The sequence below is a fragment of the Lipophrys pholis genome (genome assembly GCF_963383615.2).
Source record: "Lipophrys pholis genome assembly, chromosome: 18".
Classification (NCBI taxonomy): domain Eukaryota; kingdom Metazoa; phylum Chordata; class Actinopteri; order Blenniiformes; family Blenniidae; genus Lipophrys; species Lipophrys pholis.
In genome coordinates this window covers 20,778,968-20,800,212 of record NC_137646.1, presented here as the reverse complement: position 1 = coordinate 20,800,212, position 21,245 = coordinate 20,778,968, and the positions used below count along the sequence as shown (strand labels likewise).

The window sequence follows — 21,245 nt, the reverse complement described above, 5'->3', positions numbered from 1 at the left end:
TTAGTAGATGCATAAAATAACTCCAGAAACGGACTCAGGATCAGTTAGGGTTGCTAACCATTGTCCAACCTAACGCCACAAGCCAAACGTCCCAAATCATCAACTCATCTCACCTTTCTGCTTTCATCCGTTTGGTCATCGGAGTCAAAGTTTCCCCCCTTCGAATCAACGACACCGAGGCTGTGTCGCTTGTAGACTCCAACCAGGACGTGACTTCTCATTATCAGTCTGTAGTTGCTTGTAATTGTGGACGGAGGCAAAGATGAGGAGAGGACCCCGGAGGGTGGTGGGGGGGCTGCAGTGTTTCTCAGGCTGTACTTTTTTCCTTCTATATCTTCCTTTCTGGAGGCTGCACTCTCCTCTTTCATTCATTGCTCTGTTCTCACTCTGGCACTGGCTCTCTAACAGCAGCGGCAACAGAACTGGATGGCTTTGACCTTCTCTGGCTGGAAAAGACACTTATGCTGTGAACACATACACTCACATACACACACATATACACACACACATACAAATATTTGCTCTGATATTTACATAAACAAACATGTTTCCTCCATATATGTACATTCAAAACACATATGAGCACCTTTTACATTCATTGTTCTCATACACTGACTTTCAAGTGTCTCTTTGAACCAGCTGGTGGAGCAATTTCCCTGCTTGTCCGGGCAATTGCTCCACCTGGTGGTTGGAAAATGTGCGACTACTTTGTTAAACCATCCACTTTGTAAAATGAAAGATGACTGGCTTAAAATAGTAGAAAACAGTTTCATTAAGCGACATATATTATCAGTGCACAGTAATGAGTGAGTTTTATCATAGATTAAATGTTCATCTTATAAATCCATTTGTTTTGTTCACCTTTATGTCACAGTTTTCCTCTGCTGCGAGTCATTTTGCATCCCCCTGGGCATGCAAAATGGCGCAACAGAGTTTACATCGACCACCACATTGCCTTTATATTCTATTATTTTCAGAAATACTCGTAAAACTTTTCCCCCCCCCCCATCTGTTCCACTTGTCATGACCTCTTGTTATACTTTTAACCATGCTTCTGTTGCAGGAGGTATATCACCTGTTATTTTGTATGACGTCAAAACAGGAATGATGCCTTCCCCCCCCCCTCCCTCCCCATTCCCCCCAACAGAATGAATTTAAGACCATATACTGTGGAATTTGTCCTCCTCTCATCGTCTGCATGTGTGTTGCTGTTTTCTGTTGTCGTCTGCTTTCTGTGCTTCAGTGTTTTTTCTGTCACTTCTGCTGCCGTGAGAGAGAATGTCTGAATGGTGTGTGTGTGTATTATGTGTGTGTGTGAGAGAGAGAGAGAGAATGTGTGTGTAATGTGTGTAGGTCCAACGTTACTAATACAGGTTTTCACGCAGTGCTGGGATCGTGAATAACTCCTAACCTCCTTCAGACACGGGGCTCGCCCTCACCATGCTGCTCCAAACCGTTCCATCCTCATCGTTCCATTCCGTTCCAAACCGCTCCACTTTGTCGGATTACATCCCGTTCCAGTCGTTTCTGATCCTAAACCCCATTTTATATTCTCACCTTCAACTGGATTGACACTAGTTTGGGTTTGAACATCTCATTTTGTTTGTGTTTTTTTTTTTTTCACCAAACTGCTGCATGACATCATCTCATAATCTTCTAGCTTCACTTTATGGTTCAAAACTTTGTGAAGAAAATTAAATCTTTTATTAGCCTCATCGGATTGTTGTGAAGGAAAACAGTGAATTTAAGCAAATTTCCAGGAAAACCCAATGCAGGTAGCTCACTTTCTTTATTCACTTTTAGCCCATTAACTTTGCAATCTAAACAAAAAAACAGGATGAATTACAATTTTCAGAGTTTACTCAACTTAGTTTTGCTATTAGATCCTGTATAATTTGATATAACAGACTTTGATTCCAGACTTTTGTCTCAAATCGCCGATGTGACAAAATCCAACGAAAGTCTTATTAAAAATCCGACTAGATGTTCAGTTCAATCATCCACACGTTCACATTATATTCGCCTAAAGTAATTTCTTACTGATTTCCACCTCCAGTTGTGAAGCAGTAGTCATTTTATAGATTGGCAATGGTTTCATTAGTGATACTCTCCTCTTCAGCTGGCAGGCTCCTTGAATAGAAATAACCTCTGTGATGGGAGTGTTGGCGCAGACTGGACTGGTACGAATCCAAGCTTTGTTCTGTGGACGTAAATCTGAGCGGTCGGAGTGGAAATAGATCTGTGAATCACCACAGAGGCTGGATCGGAGGTCTGAGGCCGGCATGGCGAGCAGCGTGACTGTGTTCACCCGGTTGATTTTATTATCTGCTGAATAGCCCGAGTTACCCCTCCCACCCCTACCCCCCCTCCCACCCCCCCACCCCCAAAACCAACTAAACTTGTGTTGATTTTTTTCGAGGAGTCCGTATGAGGGAGAGGGTCAGGATGAGGGGAGCAGGTGAGATACAGAACAGCCCGACAAAACCTCCCTCCCTCCCTCCCTCCCTCCCCCCACTACACAACCCCAGACTCGACCGAAACCGCCTGCCAATCAGTAGCCTGGGATCCGTCTGGACGTGATTTGAGCTTGTTGTGAATGGATGGGAGAGGGAAGCCGAGCCGGATGTGTAGTTTGGTTTGGTGATGGTGGGAATCGAATCCTCAATCGGGTTGGGGGGGGAGGGGGGTGATGGGAGATTATCGGAGCATCCCAGAAACTTGAGTGATGATCTGGAGGTTGATCTGCATGGTGGTGTGTGTGTGTGTGTGTGTGTGTGAGAGTGTGAGTGAGTGTGTGTTTGAGGGGAAATCAAGAGCCCAAGTACCCAAATGTGTGTTTGTGTGCCAGCCCACAGAAAAATTCTCACCGGCACACACTCACACACAGCGACTTTGTGACGTGTCACACAAACACACACGTGGGTTCTTTAAAAATGTTTGCTTTTTTTTTTTTGTTTTTTTTGTCTTCATTCATTTTCACATCATTTCCCTTCTTCCTCTCCACTTCTCCCTGTTTTGTCTCTGCTTTTATTTTTTTTATAAATATCTCTAAATTCTCACACTGGATTTTCTCTCTGTGCTCCTCACCTCTTCCTCCTCCACCTCCTGTCCATCCATCCTTCCTCGTGTCCTCCTCCTCCTCGGTACGCCCCTCCCATCGCCCCACGCAGGTCTGTGCTGAGCGGTACAGCGGACAAGTCTGAGAAGACGTCTGGCGGCGTCCTGTCGTCTTCTTCCAACAACGATGAGAACAACTCCTCACCAGGATCTGGGAACACTGGTGAGTTCAACTTGATTTCCTCACTATATAGAACCGTCTCCGCAGCCTGGCTGGACAGTTTAATCCTATATAAGGATAATCTCTGTCCCTTATTCTCTCTGAATATCACGCCATGTGGTGGGCGACTGCTTTGTGCCCAGTGGTTGGATTTTTCTTTTTTTTTATTATAAGAATTTAATTCTTCCGAACAAATCATTGGCTTCTGTATTATCCTGAGAGGATCGCCACACTCAGCTGTCTTGCTTTTTTTTTTTTTTATTCTTTTTTTTTTGCCAGTACATTAAAAAAAGCAAAATCAGAATATCGAGGCGACATGATGCCTGGGCTGTTGGAGTTTCTCAGTTCATAAATTTAGGACTAACTTGCAAATCACTGCTATTATAGCTTTTTAAAAAAAACATGGATTTACGAGTGTGAAATTGAGTTGTAGGATAAAATGAATGGAAACTTGGCAGGTAAGTGTCTTAATACTAAATAAGGTGAACCCACCAGTGGTTGTTCTGGATGGGAATAGAGAGACGAGCTTAAACGATGGTCTGAATAGCTCCACAGTTGGATAGTCGGTCTTCATGACACACACGTTTTAACAAACTAATTCAAATCCTAAATAAGGAGGTTATGAGGCCATAAAGTGCTTTTCTCCCTGGTGTAACTCCACCGTTTCCCTCTCAATCCTGGTGGAGTAAAGATTTAGTAATAATTGATATCAATAAAAAGAAATAGACTAAAATGGAACTAAATCATGACAATATGTTCTCTGACAGAAATAAAGTTGATTTAGTTTCGTGAAAAAAGTGTTAAATCTCCAATTTCCTGAACGCATTTGTAACACGATTCTCCTCCTCCTCCTCCTCTTCCTCAGGCGGCACTGGCACCCCTCCGGCCATCGCCGGCCAGAAGGAGTCGGCCAAGCCGCGCTCGCTGCGCTTCACCTGGTCCATGAAGACCACGTCGTCCATGGAGCCCGCCGAGATGATGCGCGAGATCCGCAAGGTGCTCGACTCCAACAGCTGCGAGTACGAGCTGCGTGAGCGCTACATGCTGCTGTGCATGTCGGGCAACCCGGCGCGCGACGACTTCGTGCAGTGGGAGATGGAGGTGTGCAAGCTGCCGCGGCTCTCCCTCAACGGCGTGCGCTTCAAGCGAATCTCGGGCACGTCCATCGCCTTCAAGAACATTGCCTCAAAGATCGCCAACGAGCTCAAACTGTGAGGAGCGGCGAGGAGGGGGCGTGAGGGTGACGCTGGAGGTGGGATGGTGGCGGTGGTGGTGGTGGTGGAGGTTGTGGAGGGGGGGGGGCTGAGATCAGGAGGTAAGCCAAAAGGTGGGATCACTTTGAAAATATCAGAATGGTCGTCTAGACAAAGGTCTGGCGCCGGGCCAGCAGTCCTCCGAGACTAGAGAGCCGTTCTTTTCTAGACGTTTTGTTCCACATGTTGGGGGAGGCCCTGCCTTTAGAGACTCTGAGTTCCTCTGAGTTGTGAAGTACTCGCGGACCGCGGTCCTCTCCGGACCCTGCCGGGATTTTTTTTTTTTTTGATTTTTTTTTTTGATTTTTTTTTTCTCCTGTCACGTTCTACTTAGACGTTCCACTCTTCTGCATGTCCGATCTTCTCTCTCTCTCTCTCTGTTTTTTAGGAGTCACACTTTGATCACTCTGAACCACTCCTGTCATTTCTTCCTGCTATTTATTCAGTTTCTCTGCACGCTTCTTCTGCCAGCTCTGATTCTGGGGGTGGGGAGGGGGGGGGGGGGTTCTGTTTAGGGGACGGGAGGGTGGTTCGGTGGGGTGGAGGACAGAGCGAGCAGAGAAATAAGAAATTCTTTTTTTTGGATTGACGGGAAGTCGAGTGATGCGAACTGAAAGGAGCGTTTGAGTTGAATTTGTTCCGTTTAAAAACCCTCCGAAAGTGAGCGAACTCTGACTGACTGAGCCCGGACACACACACACACACACACACACACACACACACACACACACACTCTCACACTCTATCATTTCAGACTGAACTTGGCACAAACACATCCATCTCTTCACCTTCTCACTCCTCTTTCCTGATGATTTTTTGTTTCTCACACCATCTCGTCGCCGCTCAGACTTTGACGTGGTCATCGATCCTGCGGACTACAACTTAAAGCCCCCCCTCCCCCCCCCTTGTTTTTTTTTTTTTTATTATTATTATTATTATTAGTTTTTCTTTTATGGCTTTTAAAGAGTTGTGCACTGGAACAAGAGGGGCACGTCGGAGACGAGGGGAGCGGGAGGACTGTCGTATTTTATGTTGCCTTTCTTTGAAGATGAAAGCTTTTTTTTTTTTTTTTTTTTTTCCTTTGGTCGCACACGCATCAGCACGAATGATTTTTGTTTTGTTTTCTTAAATGTTGGTATCATTGGTTGGCGTCACGCCTTCATATCCAGAATGTCAACCCTGAACCGACGCCCCCCCACCCCCACCCCACCCCACCCCATCCCCCCAGCTTCCCAAAGAGCAGACACACAGATACAAGGTCTCGTAACAAACAGTATGTGTGTGAGTGAGTGTATTATAAAATGATCACTGGAGTTAAGAAAAAGAAAAAAAACGCCAAAAAAAAGAAAAAAAATTGACGACGAATGGTGATTTATTTTCTTCTACTTTTGATTTGATAATATATTTTTGTGTCGTTGGAAACAAATTTTTTGGGGGGGGGGGGGGGGGGTTGTACAGAGGAGGTGCAGGAGGGGGGAGATGTTGGTTTTGGGGGAGGGGGGGGGGGGTCCGTCGGATCATATCATCGCTGCCTTTTTCAGTGTAGTGCACCTTTACCCGCCCCCCAGGGCAAGAGTTCTCCATGTATTTAATGATGTTGATGGTGGTGGTGACGACTACTGCTCGTTCATGTTTGCCCTTCCTTCTTTTCTTTTTCTTTTTTCTTTTTAAGTAAAAGGCCTCGTCAGTCCAGATCGGCTCCAAGCAGCGTGAGAGGAAGCAGGAAAGGTTTCTTCTTCTTCACAGGCAGAGGCCTCTTCCTCTCCTCCCTCCCTCTCTCTCGCTTTCTCTTTTTTTTGTCAATGCAGAAGAAAAACAAACAGATGGGGGGGGGGGGTCGCAGAGAGGCTGGTTCTGCCTGACTTAACACTTTCTTTTTCTCTCACGATGACACACAGTCGTTTTTTTTTTTTTTTTTCTTTTCAGTTTTTAATACGTCAGAATTTCCTTTAAAAAGTTCATCATTGTATTAAGGTGCTGGGTATTGGATTCTAATTATTATTCTGGCTGTTGCTGTTATATTATCTCTTTCAGGGTTGATTTTATTTTACATTATTTCGTTTTACATTGCTGTAATTTACATTGATTTTAAATGTGTTTTTGAGCAAACTGTAACTGTAGTGGTGGGTTTTCTGGGGTTGGGAGGGGTGATCAACTCCTGAAAAATGTATTATTTGTTTTTTTTGTGCAAAGACAAAATGGTGAAAAATTACAATGATAGTAATAAAAACAATGATATAATGATAGTTTGGCTCTGACATCCATTATGTGACAATCGAGATCAATCCGCCATGTCAATAAGTCGCCTTTCATTTTATATCTTCACATTAGACACGTCACAACTTTTCTTTCTCCTCCATCAAACATGTTCCTGTTAAATGTTGATTTTGGGGAATTTTTCATCCACTGGACTAAGAGCAAGTGTCAAAACCAGAGCCCCGTTTGTTCTCTATGTAGGCAGATCAGCTTAATGGAAAAGTGTGAAAAACAATAAATTATGTGTTGTCCTGACAATGTTCACATTTAACACGTAAGTTAAAATCTAATATGAACAATTTGAAATTTCATCATGAAACGTCTGCCGGTTTCCAAAGTGACTGACTCCCCCTAGTGGATCAGTGTGGTATTACAAGATGTGTACCACTGAACCACTCGGAAGTTTGTCTTTTTTACATTTCATAATTGCAGGGTTGTCGGCTAAAAAAATATTCCATATTGTACCTTTTAAATTATTGCAAATATGTGCCTTATGTCCAAGGCATAGGGGAAGGAAAGGAGAAATAAATCAGTTTGCTTTTCACTTTTCTTAATACAATTTGAAGGCTATGAGGACATCTAGCGGCGTAATAGCAGATTGCAACTTGGGAAATTTGATTAAAAGGCCGCAAAACTCGTTTTTACCATCGGGGGGCGATATTATGACCCCTATTCCTTTTTTTTTTTTAATCAATATGTGGTACTTAAGTCATCGTAATTGGTGTCTTTATGAAATTATTTGTTTGTCGCTTAAACGGAGTATGAGATGTCTTCCTGCTGCCTTAATTAGCGCGCGCTTTCACAAAATTTCCACTAAAGTGAACCTCAGCCCAATGACGTGAGTATTTTGTGTTTGATATGTCATAGAGCTGTCAGCATCGTGGGTCTGCTCAGATCATCTCTCCCTTGTTTCTGCAACTCCTTTCACCTATGCTCACATACACACTTTTTACACGTGTGAATAAATGCGGTTTAATAAATAAATACACACATGAACACATACACATGCATCTCTTTTCTTTTTCTCGCGCTCAAGAAAGGAAAAAGTGCCCAAAATGGGGATCAAAGGGTTAAAGCACTGAAAACAGCTATTTATATTGTCTTTAAGGTGGATGCCCAGATTCTAAGCCTCTTTATTCTTGTTTATGCTGTTTGTCTGTGTCTGCTGGAATCTTCTTGTGTTCAGTCTTTTTCAGGTCACGGAGGTGTCAAATGCTGTGTGTGGTATGTTCTTGTTTTCAAACTCTCCAACATCAGTATTAATATCGTTCCTAGTCCTGAAACTGATTTATACTCTTAAGAAGCACCCAGTAATTTGTAGTAGTTCTTTACATTCAATATAGAACTTAACAAAATTTGGGTTTAGTTTTGCCAATTTGCATTTCTGGATGGGAAATTTTCGCCCGCTCCGGTCAGTCTAATCTGTTTGACAGAAGCGATGACGTGTTTAATCAATTCAACTTTATTTATACAGCAAAAAATACAACAGTCATTTCTTTGTGCTTTTTATCATTTAGTGAACAATAGAATGTTCTGATTTGTTATATATGATACATAAAACACACACACACCTATTTTGATGCATATATGCTGATAATAAACCAAAGCTGCTGAAAGTCTAAGCTTGTTTGCAAACTATTCCACAGTCAGATGCCTTCCTTCCGCCTCAAGTAGCGCGCGCTTTGTAGGTTTGGCCAATCGGGTCTTCGGTAAGGCGCAGCGCTATTTGCATATTAAATTAGGAAGAGACTAAAGTTAAAGGCCTGGGCTGAAAACAATGAAGTGAGGTTTGAGAAGCTCAATACATTTAACAGATTTTTATTATATTTTCCAGACGCACACTGAAAGAACATGGCAATTTCTGTTTACTAACTTGTGTTTTTGTGTGCTTATCTCAAGGTTAAGATCCCGCCAGGAGTCAACAGATGGTGTTTTGGCATCTGGGTGCAGATAAAGATCACATCCAACAGTCCAGGTAATTATCAGTTTGCATCTACCCGAGAAAGAAACTGGACAAACAGCGATTTGGTCATTTGTTTTTATTCCAAAAAAAAAAAAAAATTCTCAAACACAAACGGTTCAATTTCCACAATGTAAACAACTTCTCACGTACGGCACACAGGCAGGTTTTTTTTGGGTGGTGGGAGGAAGGAACAAAAGGAAAACATTTGAAAAGGGGATGACAAAATGATTCCATTGCTGCGTTACGCAGCATTTCCCCGCAGTTCATTGGTTAAACGGACGGAGGAGCCGATTCACAGCAGGACTCGACGTTTCCTGAAAGCTGCCTTCACTGGACTCGCCACATCTCCCAAAGAAGTCAGTCGTAAAACATCGTCGCTCAACCCTCCCGATACCAGTGTGACCACGAGCTCTTTAAAGCAGTAAGAGACTTTGGCAGAACATCTCGACAACGTGACGACGAGCTGCGTCGCTCGCGTTTGAAGGCAGTTTCACTCCTTTGTGCTCAAGTCATAAAACATCTAAACTACTCACTACCGGCTCACTTTTTAAAAGAGGTCTAGTCAAAATCAAAAGAGGAAAAAACATCACTCCTGTTAACACTAGTAAATACATGGCTACGCGAGAGGAGGCGCCACTCGTTGAGGGTCCATGATTTTAAAGCACAGCTCGACAGGGAAAACATGGATTCGTGTCTTCAGGAGGTCGGAGGAGCTGCAGGTTTAACTCCTTCATGGTTTGTGGTTCCTGACGCTTGTTTGGATGACTTCATACCTGCCTACCTACAGTATACATAAAGATATAGATATATATAAGGGTGTGTGTGTGATTCTCCACAATCCAGATGTTCAACGGTTGCCATGGAGACAAGTGGGTGGCTTTCTGTGGTCATGGCTTCCTTCAAGAGCTTTATGATCCAGTGTGTGTGTGTGTGTGTGGAGGTAGGTGTTTGGACAGTAAAGGGGCTTCAGATCTGTTCCTGACTGAGCCGTCGCAGCTGTGATGTCACCGGTGGGACCTGAGCATGTTCAGATGGTCATGTGATGTGTGTGTGTGTGTGTGTGTGTGTTTCTACTGTCGAAGTGTATCAGTGCGAGTTGGTCTGCTCCACTTTGATCCCGACCAGCGACGGCGGCATCTGCCCCGCGGACGAGGAGGAGCTGGGAGGAGATCCCCTGAGGCCGGAGCTCCCGGTGGAGGTGGAGGTGGAGGTGACGGCAGGCCGGATGAGCGGGGGCGGCGGGTGGTTGTGTGGAGTGCGGTTCTGTAGCGGGCGCGTCTGGAGCGGAGGTGGCTGGCGGAGGAGGCTCGGAGGGGCTGACGGAGGAGCGGGGCGCAGCAGCGGGGGAGGTTGGGAGAGGGAGGTGGAGGAGGAGGAAGAGGAGGCCGGGATCTGGTTGGAGGGTGGAGGAGAGGAGTCACCAGCAGTGTCTGAGGGAGAGTCCTCCATTTTGATCTGAAGGAGAAGGAAGAATCAGACGTTACGAGTCGTCATGATGTCCTAAAACGTCAGCAGCAACACATCAGCAGCTGAAAGTAGTCCCTCGGGTCTGGAATAGATGACCAGAGAGCACAGTAGAGGGGGAAGATCCACAGCATGGCCGAGAGGGACGACACCGGAAGAAGCAGTAGGACTGCAGGACAGTTGGTAGGACTGACCGAGGTTATTACGCTGTGCTGTTTCACAGGAACGTGGACACACCACTGAAGCCGGCACCAATCAGTTAAAATCTAATTTAAAAAGCTGCGGAAGGTCCAAGGATATCTGCTTGACTGGAGATGCGGCCAACAGACAGTGCCAGCGTCCTCTCCGTCAGCATGAATCACTGACACCCCCCAAAGAATAAACTAATGAAGATTTAAACTTCTGCGATCAAGATGACAAAACAAACTATTTGAACAAAAGTTGCTCCTTTTCTTGGGTAAAAACTCAAAATTTCCCTTTTCACCTCTATAAACATGTTATACAACAAGAACGCCACGAGTCTCTGTCCTGACCTCTTCCTCCTCGGCGCCTCCGTCTGCAGCCGCCACGTCCTCGCCGCCCCTCCGGTGGTCTCTCTGGTCGCGGCTGGTGGCCACCTGCTCGGCGGCCCACTCCCTCAGCACCTCGTCCAGGTTGAAGCGGCGGCGGTAGCTCACGAAGAAGGAGCTGACCTGAGCAGACAGCCGGGGGGCGAGGGGGGGGAATAAGAGTGAGTGACGAGAGTTGAACTGCGTTCAAGGACGCAGAGGGCAGGAGACAAATGAAAGGACGGATAATGGAGATTATATTTATCCTGTAAAGACGGAGGGATGAGAGAGAAATTGGAGGAGAGATGAGCGGCTGAAAGGCGGCTCACAGAAACAAACTGCTGGATGGAGGGTGACACCGAGGTCACAATAACAGATCTGAGGACAATAAAGGAGGGGCGGGGGGGGGGCCTCACCTGAGCCGGTGTTTTTGTCCCGATCACTTCAGCGATGGCGGTGAAGTCTTTACCGTAGCGGCGAATCGCTGGAAAAGAAACGTCAGGTTCAGTGAAGCTATAGGAGGACGTGCTGGTTGCTGCAGGTTTCTGTTCGCTGCACCTGCTGCTCTGTTGACCTGCTTCATGTCGTCATCCTGCAAACATTCAAACTGCTCTCTCTGGCGCTGCAGACGCAGCTGCGCTCAGGGAAACCGTCTCTTTTCTCAAAGGCACACAGGGTCGGTCACTCCTGAACTTCTGATGCGCTTATCGGATTGATCCGTTGTTGTTGCGATGAATTACTGATGAAACAATAATCATGCTCTAAAAATAGCAAGAGGTGCTGGATTCTGTACTTGGATAACATGTTGTTCAGGCAGAGAACCGGAATATGAAGGTGTGGTAGGAGGAAGAGGAACCTTTCACTCACCCTGCACACCCAGGAGCTGCTCATCCGTGGTCCAGCGAGAGTTCATCTTTGGGGCCGGCTGGGAGGGAGACAGAGAGATCAGAGGGGGAAGCAGGCCACACTAGGAGAGCAATGAGTGGATTAGGATTAATCTCAATCCCAACAGAGGGGAAAATAACTGGAAGTTCCGTTACCTCAGAAGGTCGGCACGTGTCAACACCTTCGGTGACGCCCTGCTTCAAACTGCTGTTGTACTGTTTGATGGACTGAACCTGCAGGAAACGGAGGAAACACAATAAGCGACGCTCTGGCCTTTTCTTAAGGCACCGAGGTTCACCAGACACAAGCATTTCATACCTGTCTCTTGAGTGAGACCAGCTGCGTGTCCAGCTGACGTATCGTTACGACGCCGGAATCATGGGAGGCCGACACAGACATGATGTCCGCCTGCTCCAGGTACATGCCCTTGGGGGGCCTGCGGCGGGCTCGGAGCGGGTGGTGGCGGTACTGAGCGCCGATGCTCTCCTTCTTCACCGGGCCGGAGCGACTCGGGGCGGGTTTCTCAGAGCTGGTGCTGCTGGGGTTCTGTTTCATGGCCTGTGGAGACACACGGTCACAAATCATCAGCACGCTATTACACCGATGGACGAGACAAACAAACAAACAACCAAAAACCACACCACACACACACGCTGCTCACCTCCTTCTTGGCGTCGACGTCAAAGTCACTGTCACTGCCATGTTCTCCCTCCTCCAGCTCGTCATTACTACAAGAAAAAAACACTTTTCTTCATCTTCCTTTAAATATTTCATACTTTTCTTGTTGTTCTTGCACCAACACGTTCCTATAAGAAGAACCTTTGTAGAATTAAGACTTAAGATAAACTTCCGAAGGTTTAATAAGATTTGAAACCTGTCATCCTTCTCCCTCTTGTTCACCAGTCTCCGGGCCTGTCGGTCCATGACGGAGGTCCTGCTCCGGGTTTTTTTCCAGCTGTAGTAGTACTTCACCAGGCTGGAGATCAGCTTGTCCGGGAGCTACAAGCGACACCACAACATGAGACGCTGCTGCGTCACTCGTCACTGAAACAGTTTGCGTTTCCGACGGCGGCGTACCATCTGCTGGATGCGGTGGAAGCTCTTGCCGTGGAAGCTGAAGGCCTGCTCGAACAGCACCTTGTCCTCCACCGTCCACTCGTCCGGGAATGGGGTGAAGTTGGCGAGGTCGGCCAGCGAGCGCTCCACGTCGTGCTTGTGCCACAGCAACATGCCCAGAGCCTGAAGAGGGCGAGAGTCGGAAACCCGAGGCAGCCACAGGTCAGAAGACGGCGGGGGACAGACAAATCTAGAATTTTTTTCATCGCAAGATGTCATGACAATGGATATCGCCATGATTTTCATCATTCGACTGGGACGGCTGAAAATCTTATGGTGCGTAACGGCAGTAAGATTATTAAAACACGCAGACGTTTCGCTTCCTTTGTTGTGGCAAATAATCTTCTACTCAGATGTTTGCATTTAAATGTATGTCGGGTGTTTTTAAAGCGTAACACACATATACAGTATTGTAAAGAACAGGACACCGCAGTTTTAAAGCCTTTATAAAGAGAGTTAGAAATATATTCCATATACATGAGCAAAAAAATAAATAAATAAAATTGTAAAAGTTAAAACGACAACAGAAGAAGTTTGTCGATACACCCTGATAACTCTCTGGGTTCAATAATAATGAGCTGCTCATCGTACCTGCTCCATGTTGTATCCATGTTTCTCTTTCGCCATGAGGATGTACTCATCCACTGCAAGAAAGAAATTCCCAGGCCGTCAGGACGAGGGGGGGAAAAAAAGTAGGCAAAATAATGGGATCAGAAAAGAAGATGATTATAAGGATGTAAGGTCGTGTATGAAATGTGAGTTTTAATCCAGTTATAGTGTGAGACTGTACTAATGGATGTGTGTGGGGCTTACACATGGCATCAGAGAGCTGAGGGCTGGGACACCACACCAACATGCTCCTCTGGTCCTTCTCAGTGTAGCCGGCTGCGCTGTCTGGGAGAGAAAACAACAGTCAACCCAAATATCTTTATGTTTTTAAGCTGAGCATCACGACACTTAGATGATAGTCGGCCTTCATTTCTCTCTTTCATACTTTCACTTCTTATTGTGTGAATGCTGAAGGCGTTCACCCATTGGTGATCAAAAGCTTTATTGTTCTTCTGACTTCTTTCGTGCCGCGCTACTTCAACAATCTGTAACCGATTCGAACCGTTCAAATATCAAAATGTGCAGCTTGTTCATGAGATGAGTGCCATGTCGTGTGTTTTTTTAAATCTTTAACCGATTCGGAATAAATCACAAAAAACTGCGGATCAAGCAGGTCAGGCTCTGTTATCACGGAGATGCTGATCTCCTTTGATCTACACTTGCATTTTCTTCTGGAAAAGGTAAACCTCGATGTTCTACGTTTTGCTGCAACATTAGTGGTTTGACCTCCATTTGCTCTCTTTCACATTTCTCCTCAGCCTTGCTCTTCCTCTCTTTCTATGCTTCTACAGTTCTCGTCCTCACTGTCACCTGGGTTTCCTCTCAGGCTCGCAGCTTACCTGCTTTGAACTCTGGGATCTGAGCCTGGTAGTCTCCTCCCACTCTGATCATGCTGTCTGTGGAGAGAGAAACACAACGTAAACATCTTGTTTGTTTCCTGCAGTGTTACAGGACCACGGATGAACTAGACTTAGTTGCACAGTCTTCAGTGTCTTTCTGCTTCAACACACAACAGAGGAATAAGGATTCTGCAGACTCTCGACTGCAGAATCAGGACGAAGACACTCTGCCGAGTCAGAGAACTGTACAACTTTTTCCCTCTAGTCACGATGTGATGCTGTATCAGCTTAATTCATGTCATCAACTATATTAAAATTCCACTGTGTTATAATCTGAAACTGTGAAAATATGTAGATCGGTGCATCCCTAGAAAGGAGATGAGGAAACATTTAACTGTAAACGTCCCAAAATCTAATGGATCGGTCCTTGGGGTAGTTTTTGCGAAACGTTGGTAAAATACATACAAACCAATAAATAAATACATGCCGATGAACATACAACCTTTCTTACACTATTAAAACAGGACTACACGTGATCAGGCTCTTTAGTTTGCATAACATGTAAAAAAAAAAAAAAAAGACGGGAACCAGCCCCGATTCGTTACAAACATACTTGGCTTTTTAGAAATCGGGGAAACTTAAAATGACTGTTTTTACATGTCAGAATTTGCAACCATGTCACTGACAGAGAGCGGATGGCAGACGTTCAGTAATTAGAGCTGTGGTGAAGCTATAACTTGGAGATAGAGAGATGAGGCTACATGAGAAGAAGGGGAGCAGAAAAGGAGGAGGAGGAGGCAGATTACGGTTTCCTCAGGGACGGAGGACAGGAAGGGTGGAGAGGGCGAAGGAGTGGACGGAGACAGGAAGATGAAGAAATGATGCAGAAAGAGGTGCGACAGGAAGCAGTGAACGACTCAACTACAAATATGTCCCTGAAAGATGGAGAGAAGGTCGGCGGGTGAAAGAGACGATAGAGGGAGGAGAAATGTGCATGTGGGCCGAGGGTGATGAGCAAGGGGGGGGGGGTGGGTGCAGGATGACGGAGGAGAGCAGAGTGTAGGGACTAAATAAGTACTGCAGTAATGCAAAAAAAGAAAATGCATCTGAATCAGCTGGTGAGTCGAGGCTTAGTGTAGAGACGCTCGTCAGAGGACCAAACAGGCCGTCTCAGTAGGAATGGTGTTAGATCTGTGGCTGAAGTGAAACAGAAGTCGGTATGAAACACCTACCGTGAGCGTGCTCTTCATCACTGCTCTCCTCCTCCGAGTGTGGCAGGCTGTTGCCGTTGGTTACGGTTTTGGCTCGGCTCCTGGACAGGACCCCGGCCCCCGAGCGCTCCATCACTGAGGGCATGGCTGCAACAAGCACGCGCGCACACACACATAAATATACAATTTCAACACTGAAAAACTCGACCCCGATGTGCGAATGAATCTCCCATTAAACTGTGAGTGTTGTCCTCTTCCAGGCAAACCCCATTCACTCTCATTAAAATGAACAATACCTTGAGCTTACCTCATTTCATTATCACATCTCTGATTTATGTCTTGCTTTTCTCTCTTTCCTGACATTAGGATTTTCATTGGGCTCATTGAAGAAACAAGTACGTGAAGGTTGCTCCGGGTCTAAATGTGTTACGAAACACTCGAGAGCAAGTAATTGATTGGTTAATCAACATCAGTACTCTTATCACCACAATTACACTTTACTGCAATCACTCTTATGTGATTCTGTCTGTGTTTATTTTACTCATGAATAGGGGCAGTCGGTGTGATTCACACTCCCTAAACTAATTGATTACCGTAACAGCATCGTAATGGAAAAGCAATGGTATCTGGATTAAAGTCCTGCTTTGTAACAGTGGATGTTATGATCAGCACAAAAAATATCATTTCACACCTGAGAACACTGTGCACTTCTTTTTTTATATAAAACAACCACAATGGAAGTAATGACCAAACACAAAAATTATTTTTTTCGGTCTGAACTGCCTCAATCTAACCTGAGATTGTGAAAATCTGTTGACTAAAATGAATCAGATCAAGTTTTGACTCATTGGAGTGGATCAATGATGAGTTTTAACATGTAAAAAAAACATCTATGCCAAACAAGAACACAGTGGATTACTCCGGAGTACCTTGGCTTTTAATTCAAAGGTCCCATATTATTTAACAAGTCGACATAGGTGTCACAGGTCCAACAGCATTGTGTTCAAAGTGTATTGGACCAAATCCAGCCTTGGTTGTGAATCTCACTCTAAAAAACCCTCGAGTGAGCTGTACTGAGAACAGGCTCTATCTGTGTCTGTCCACGACGACTCTAGCTCATTCTCTGGGACAAGAGCATTCTGGTGTTTCGGATTAAGTGGTTTCCCTGTTAACTGGTGACCTTTTTAGCATTCCTTGTTGGTGCTTATAACAGATGTTAAAATCACCACAGAAATCAACGAACGCCGTTTGACAGCATTTACAATGACGTTTACAAATGTCATATCTTTTATGAGTCTTATTCTAATATATGCTGTTACGAGCAGAAACGATGCACACTAATAATTTAAGTGAATCGTTATTTACAGAGGAAATCAGTTAATCCAAAACACCGGTACAATGCGCTTAATGTTTACGGTGGCTTTATCGCTGTGACTCATGTAAACACCGTCTTTCAATCAGTTGGAACCAGAATCTGACGCAGAAGGAGAAACTCCTGAAGGTGGCGCGTTAAAGTTGTGTGTCTGAATATTTACCTTCGCCAATGAAAGTTGGGTGAGAAAGTTATGCGTTCGCTTATTTAATTAGTTATTGGTTTGTATGTAATTTACCAACTTTTCCCAGAAACTACTCGCCTGAATTGCAAGAAATTTTCAGGGATGATTTGTCACCATCTAAGGACCAGGACGAGGACAGATTTTGGGACATTAACAGCTAACATATGTGTAGTTACAGTTATTACCACGCAGCTAAAACTAGCTTCTGCTACATGCTGCGTTTTTTTTTTTTTAATACTATACCGAATAATAAGGTTCAGCTTATTTCCCCACATGATGTCATTAAGGGTTAAAAAAATAATAATAAAGTGATTTGCCTGTATGAGCACACAAGTGACATAAATGACACTTTCCTCATACACAGGCTATGGGTGATGCATATTAATGTTAGAAAACTATTAAAAAGTGATAATATGGGTCATCCGCAGTGAGTGTTTTACTATTCTGCCCCCTGCCACTTTCTTTCTGGACCAGTGAGTCTCACAGAAAGACCAGACGGTCAAGTCAGGACACAGCACAAACTCTCAAACAAGCTGCGATTTCACCCTAAACACACAGAGACGGGAAAGGAGGGAGCGATATCACAGCCTTGCATATATCCAGCTTCTTTCTTTCTCCAGTTACCCAACTTGAACTGCAGCCAGAACAAAGCAGAGACGCTGGGTCACGTGACCCACGTTAACTTATCTCACCCCGCTCGCTCACTCACTCACACATACACACTCACTCTGTGTGTGTTTCTGTTTGTGACTCGGTCTTCGTCATAATCATCATCGTCGTCCGAGGGATTAAAAAAAAAAATCCACATCTACAGATAATAAAGAGTATCGGAGGCTCTCTGGGGGTCTTTGTCTGTCGCTGGGGGTGAGAGAGGGGGGGGTCGTGGTAGCCTCGATCACGGTAGCCTCGATTGCCGAGCAGCTTAATCAACATTTAATAGCCCTGTACATTTTACTAAATCTTGTTTACAGGTCAAACGGGGTGAAACGGTGTGTAATTTGTAGAGCTCAGCCGGTCTCCTGTTACTCACAACACAACAACACACACTTCACAACTTTCTCTACAACTTGTCCCACAACATCACGCAACGACACCAATTCTTTCCTGGTGTTCACATTTGCAAGAGGACAGAATGTGCTTCCCTCTTCACTCGCTGCCCACAAATAAAGTTGATAAGTAAATGGGACTCGCGGATGCAAGTTGTGTGAATGGAGGGAGCCCATCATCACAGGGTGGCATTATATATACATATTTTCTCTTTTTTTTCTTCCTTCTTTTATCAATTAACTCACAAATCCCCCACAGAGATATGGTGGTGGATTTACAACCCGAGTCGTTTTTTTTTTTTATTATCTTAAACCAGCAGGTTGTTTTTTGTTTTTTTTTTAGATGTGTTTGTGGTCCTTTTGTCCCCCCCCCCCAGTTTGTTACTACTACTCCACTCGTGGGCTAAAAACTCACAATAACTCCACTTGGTCGCTTTCGGGACCAACAAACTACACGCAGCGGCGGTTTGGAATAATTCAAGGTGATTTAACGTACAACATTAACAAAGCTCGTTATTTAGTCATTTCTCTCTCTTTCTCTCTCTCAAAGTGCACTTTGGGATGCTAACGTTAGCCGGTTAGCTCGCGGCGCGTGCCCGCGACATTACCTTTAGTAAGGTTAGTAGTTGTGAGTGGAGGATAACGGGCGAACTGTACCTGCGTCTGGTCTCCCACCGCACTCCAAACTTCTCCGGAGCCTCAGTCCGCGGCGGGTGATCCTCCTCTGGGCGGCGGGACGCGGCTGCAGCCCGCAGAACGTCTCAATTCTCCGCTAATTGATGAGCACGGTCAATACAATGAAGTGAACTACACGGAGCGATGCGAGCAGCCGGGAGAGGAGCGCGAGCGAGCGAGTGTGTGCGTGCATGTGTGTTGCGTGTGTGAGTGTGTGCGTGCGCCGGCAAGACGGACAACACCCGCACTCAGCGGAGGTGGGCATCCGCTCCGGTGCCTCTCCCAACTCCAACCGTTGGATTGACAAAAAGTAGTCCGCAAGAAACTATTGATCTAATTTTATTATCAGTTTTTTTTTAAGGTTCTTGGAGCTATAACACGTGGTTGATTTGTATTATAGAAGCTGGAAAAGCCTTAATTAAACACCACTGGAAATAAATCCACTGAGGTCTATTTGTAGAGGGATCAATTAACCTCCAGATTTAAATAAATAAATCGGAATAATCTTTTTCCTCCAGATTTTCACCGAAAGCTATTTTTGATCAGCATGTAAGATTTATACTTCAGCCTTATCGAAGACTTTTTCACTTTAATTGTAGAATTTCGCTTTATTTATTTTGATTAGATTTTATTGGAATTTCTAGTTTAGCTTTTGTCAAAACGTGCTTTAATATCAACATTTTGACTTCGGTTTAAGGATACTAACTTCATTTGTCCACTCACACCAGTGAAAGGAAATACTTCAGATAAGAAAATCCTCCAGATAATACATAAATACCTAATAGAAGGTTTTTACAGATAGATCCAATTCTAAATGTATGAACGGAATATTACAAAAGACATTTGTATCCAAAACAAATAATAGTTATGTTCTTTATACTGGAGAGTGGGATGTTTTGTGCGCATGTGCCTTTGGAGAGATGCTGAAACTCTATGGTTCTTCTCGTGAACACAGAAATACATCACACCTTATCACCTCTGTATGGTTATGACGCCCTGATAATCTCGTTAAAATAGAAGGACAAAGCGATTGCGATTCCATGATGATAGTTGTAATCTACTACTGTCCATCAAAATCCCATAAATTAGGGACTACTTGCCAGTGTGTCGGCGGAGGGATTCGTCAGCTGTGCATCCCCGTGCTGAGGCAGGCTGCCCAGACTTGCACTGATGTATGCTCGCTGGAGAAAAGGGCAGGACAGGGGGCTCCGATTGAACCAAGTGTGTGAGTGTGTGTGTAGGAGCGTGCGTGAGTCCGTGCACGATCTGACAATGACTCAGATAAATAGCCTCAGTGTGCTTCTCTCTCTCTCTCTCTCTCTCTCTCTCTCTCTCTCTCTCTCTCTCTCTCTCTCTCTCTCTCTCTCTCTCTCTCTCTCTCTCTCTCTCTCATTTGACAACAGTTCACAGAGTTGCAGCCTGGGTGTGTTTCAGTGTGTGTGTGTGTCTTCGTGTGGCAGGATTCTTCTCTCACCTGATGCTGGCTATGAACCCCACAACCTACACACACACACACACACACACACACACACACACACACACACACACACACACACACACACACACACACACACACACACACACACACACACACACACACAGACCCTGCTGCTACCTTCACAAGTGCCTGCTGCTGACATGTAACAGCCTGTTACAAACTCCTCCAGCTTTTCCTCTCTCTTCTTTCTCTTTGGCATCACCTCTTCTTCATCACCCCCCTCATCCTCTTCCTCTTCCTCCTCCTCCTCCTCCTCCTCCCCCCTCTCTCATTTTCCCACCTTGTCTCCTCTGTGATACCTCCTCTCCCCACTCTCTTGCTTCATTTCTTCACCTTTTCCAATACTGCCCCCCACCTCCTCTATATCTGTCCTAATTAGTCTTCTTCCACCTCCTCTTTTATTTCCTCCCTTCTTTTCTCTTGCATCCTCCTTAATGTGTGTCTCCTTCCTCTCCTTGCTCCTCTCCCTCACTTTCTTTCCTCCTTCTCCTTTGTCATCCTGCTCTCCCTCCATCCTCCCTCTCCATCTCTGGCTACTTTTCTCTCTCTCTTCATCCCTCCTCCTCTTCCTCTCTTTCTCCCTCTCTTCTTCCTTCCCTCTCATCTTTCTCTCTCTCTCTCTCTCTCTCTCTCTCTCTCTCTCTCTCTCTCTCTCCCTCTCTCCCTCTTGTCGCTTGTGATTTCAACAGTGTGTGTGTGCGTACGTGCAAATTCTTCCCCTCCCCCACCAGTTTCGCTTCACTCACTTCCAGCCTCCCCCTTCCTCCTCTGCTCCTCTTCCTCCCTCCCTCCCTCCCTCTCCAGTCTCATTTTCACCCTTCCCACCTCCTCTCCTCTCCTCTCCTCTCCTCTCCTCTCCTCTCCTCTCCTCTCCTCTCCTCTCCTCTCATTAGTCAGTGTCCATGAAACTCACCATTCCACTGTGTCTCCTCCTGCTCAGTCCTCCAGTCCCGACCACATCCTCACTAATGAACAACTGCTACACCCCCCACCCCTCCTCTCTCCACCTTCCTGCTCCTTTTTCATCCTCCACCTTTCTCTCCAACACC

The 21,245-nt window shown here is 45.3% G+C and overlaps 2 protein-coding genes across 2 annotated transcripts in view; one reads left to right on the top strand and one right to left on the bottom strand.

Moving 5' to 3' along the window:
* mark2b (MAP/microtubule affinity-regulating kinase 2b) overlaps positions 1 to 4,492 on the top strand; it is a gene marked incomplete at its 3' end in the record, with an annotated part of 28,327 nt that extends 23,835 nt beyond the window's left edge. Inside the window, exons 17-18 of the mRNA XM_080485936.1 lie at positions 3,171 to 3,280; positions 4,143 to 4,492. Coding sequence (XP_080342062.1) covers positions 3,171 to 3,280; positions 4,143 to 4,492 — 460 coding nt within the window. The remainder of the gene's footprint in view (positions 1 to 3,170; positions 3,281 to 4,142) is intronic.
* Positions 4,493 to 8,813: 4,321 nt separating this feature from the next.
* rcor2 (REST corepressor 2) lies at positions 8,814 to 15,566 on the bottom strand (the record flags this gene model as incomplete). The annotated part of the gene is made up of 13 exons (XM_080485984.1): positions 8,814 to 10,204; positions 10,747 to 10,905; positions 11,178 to 11,245; positions 11,629 to 11,686; positions 11,802 to 11,879; positions 11,965 to 12,204; positions 12,308 to 12,374; positions 12,449 to 12,645; positions 12,724 to 12,885; positions 13,354 to 13,406; positions 13,576 to 13,656; positions 14,211 to 14,267; positions 15,443 to 15,566. 13 exons carry the CDS (start codon positions 15,564 to 15,566, stop codon positions 9,836 to 9,838), a joined length of 1,713 nt encoding a protein of 570 aa, XP_080342110.1. The 3' UTR covers positions 8,814 to 9,835.
* Positions 15,567 to 21,245: the final 5,679 nt, after the last annotated feature.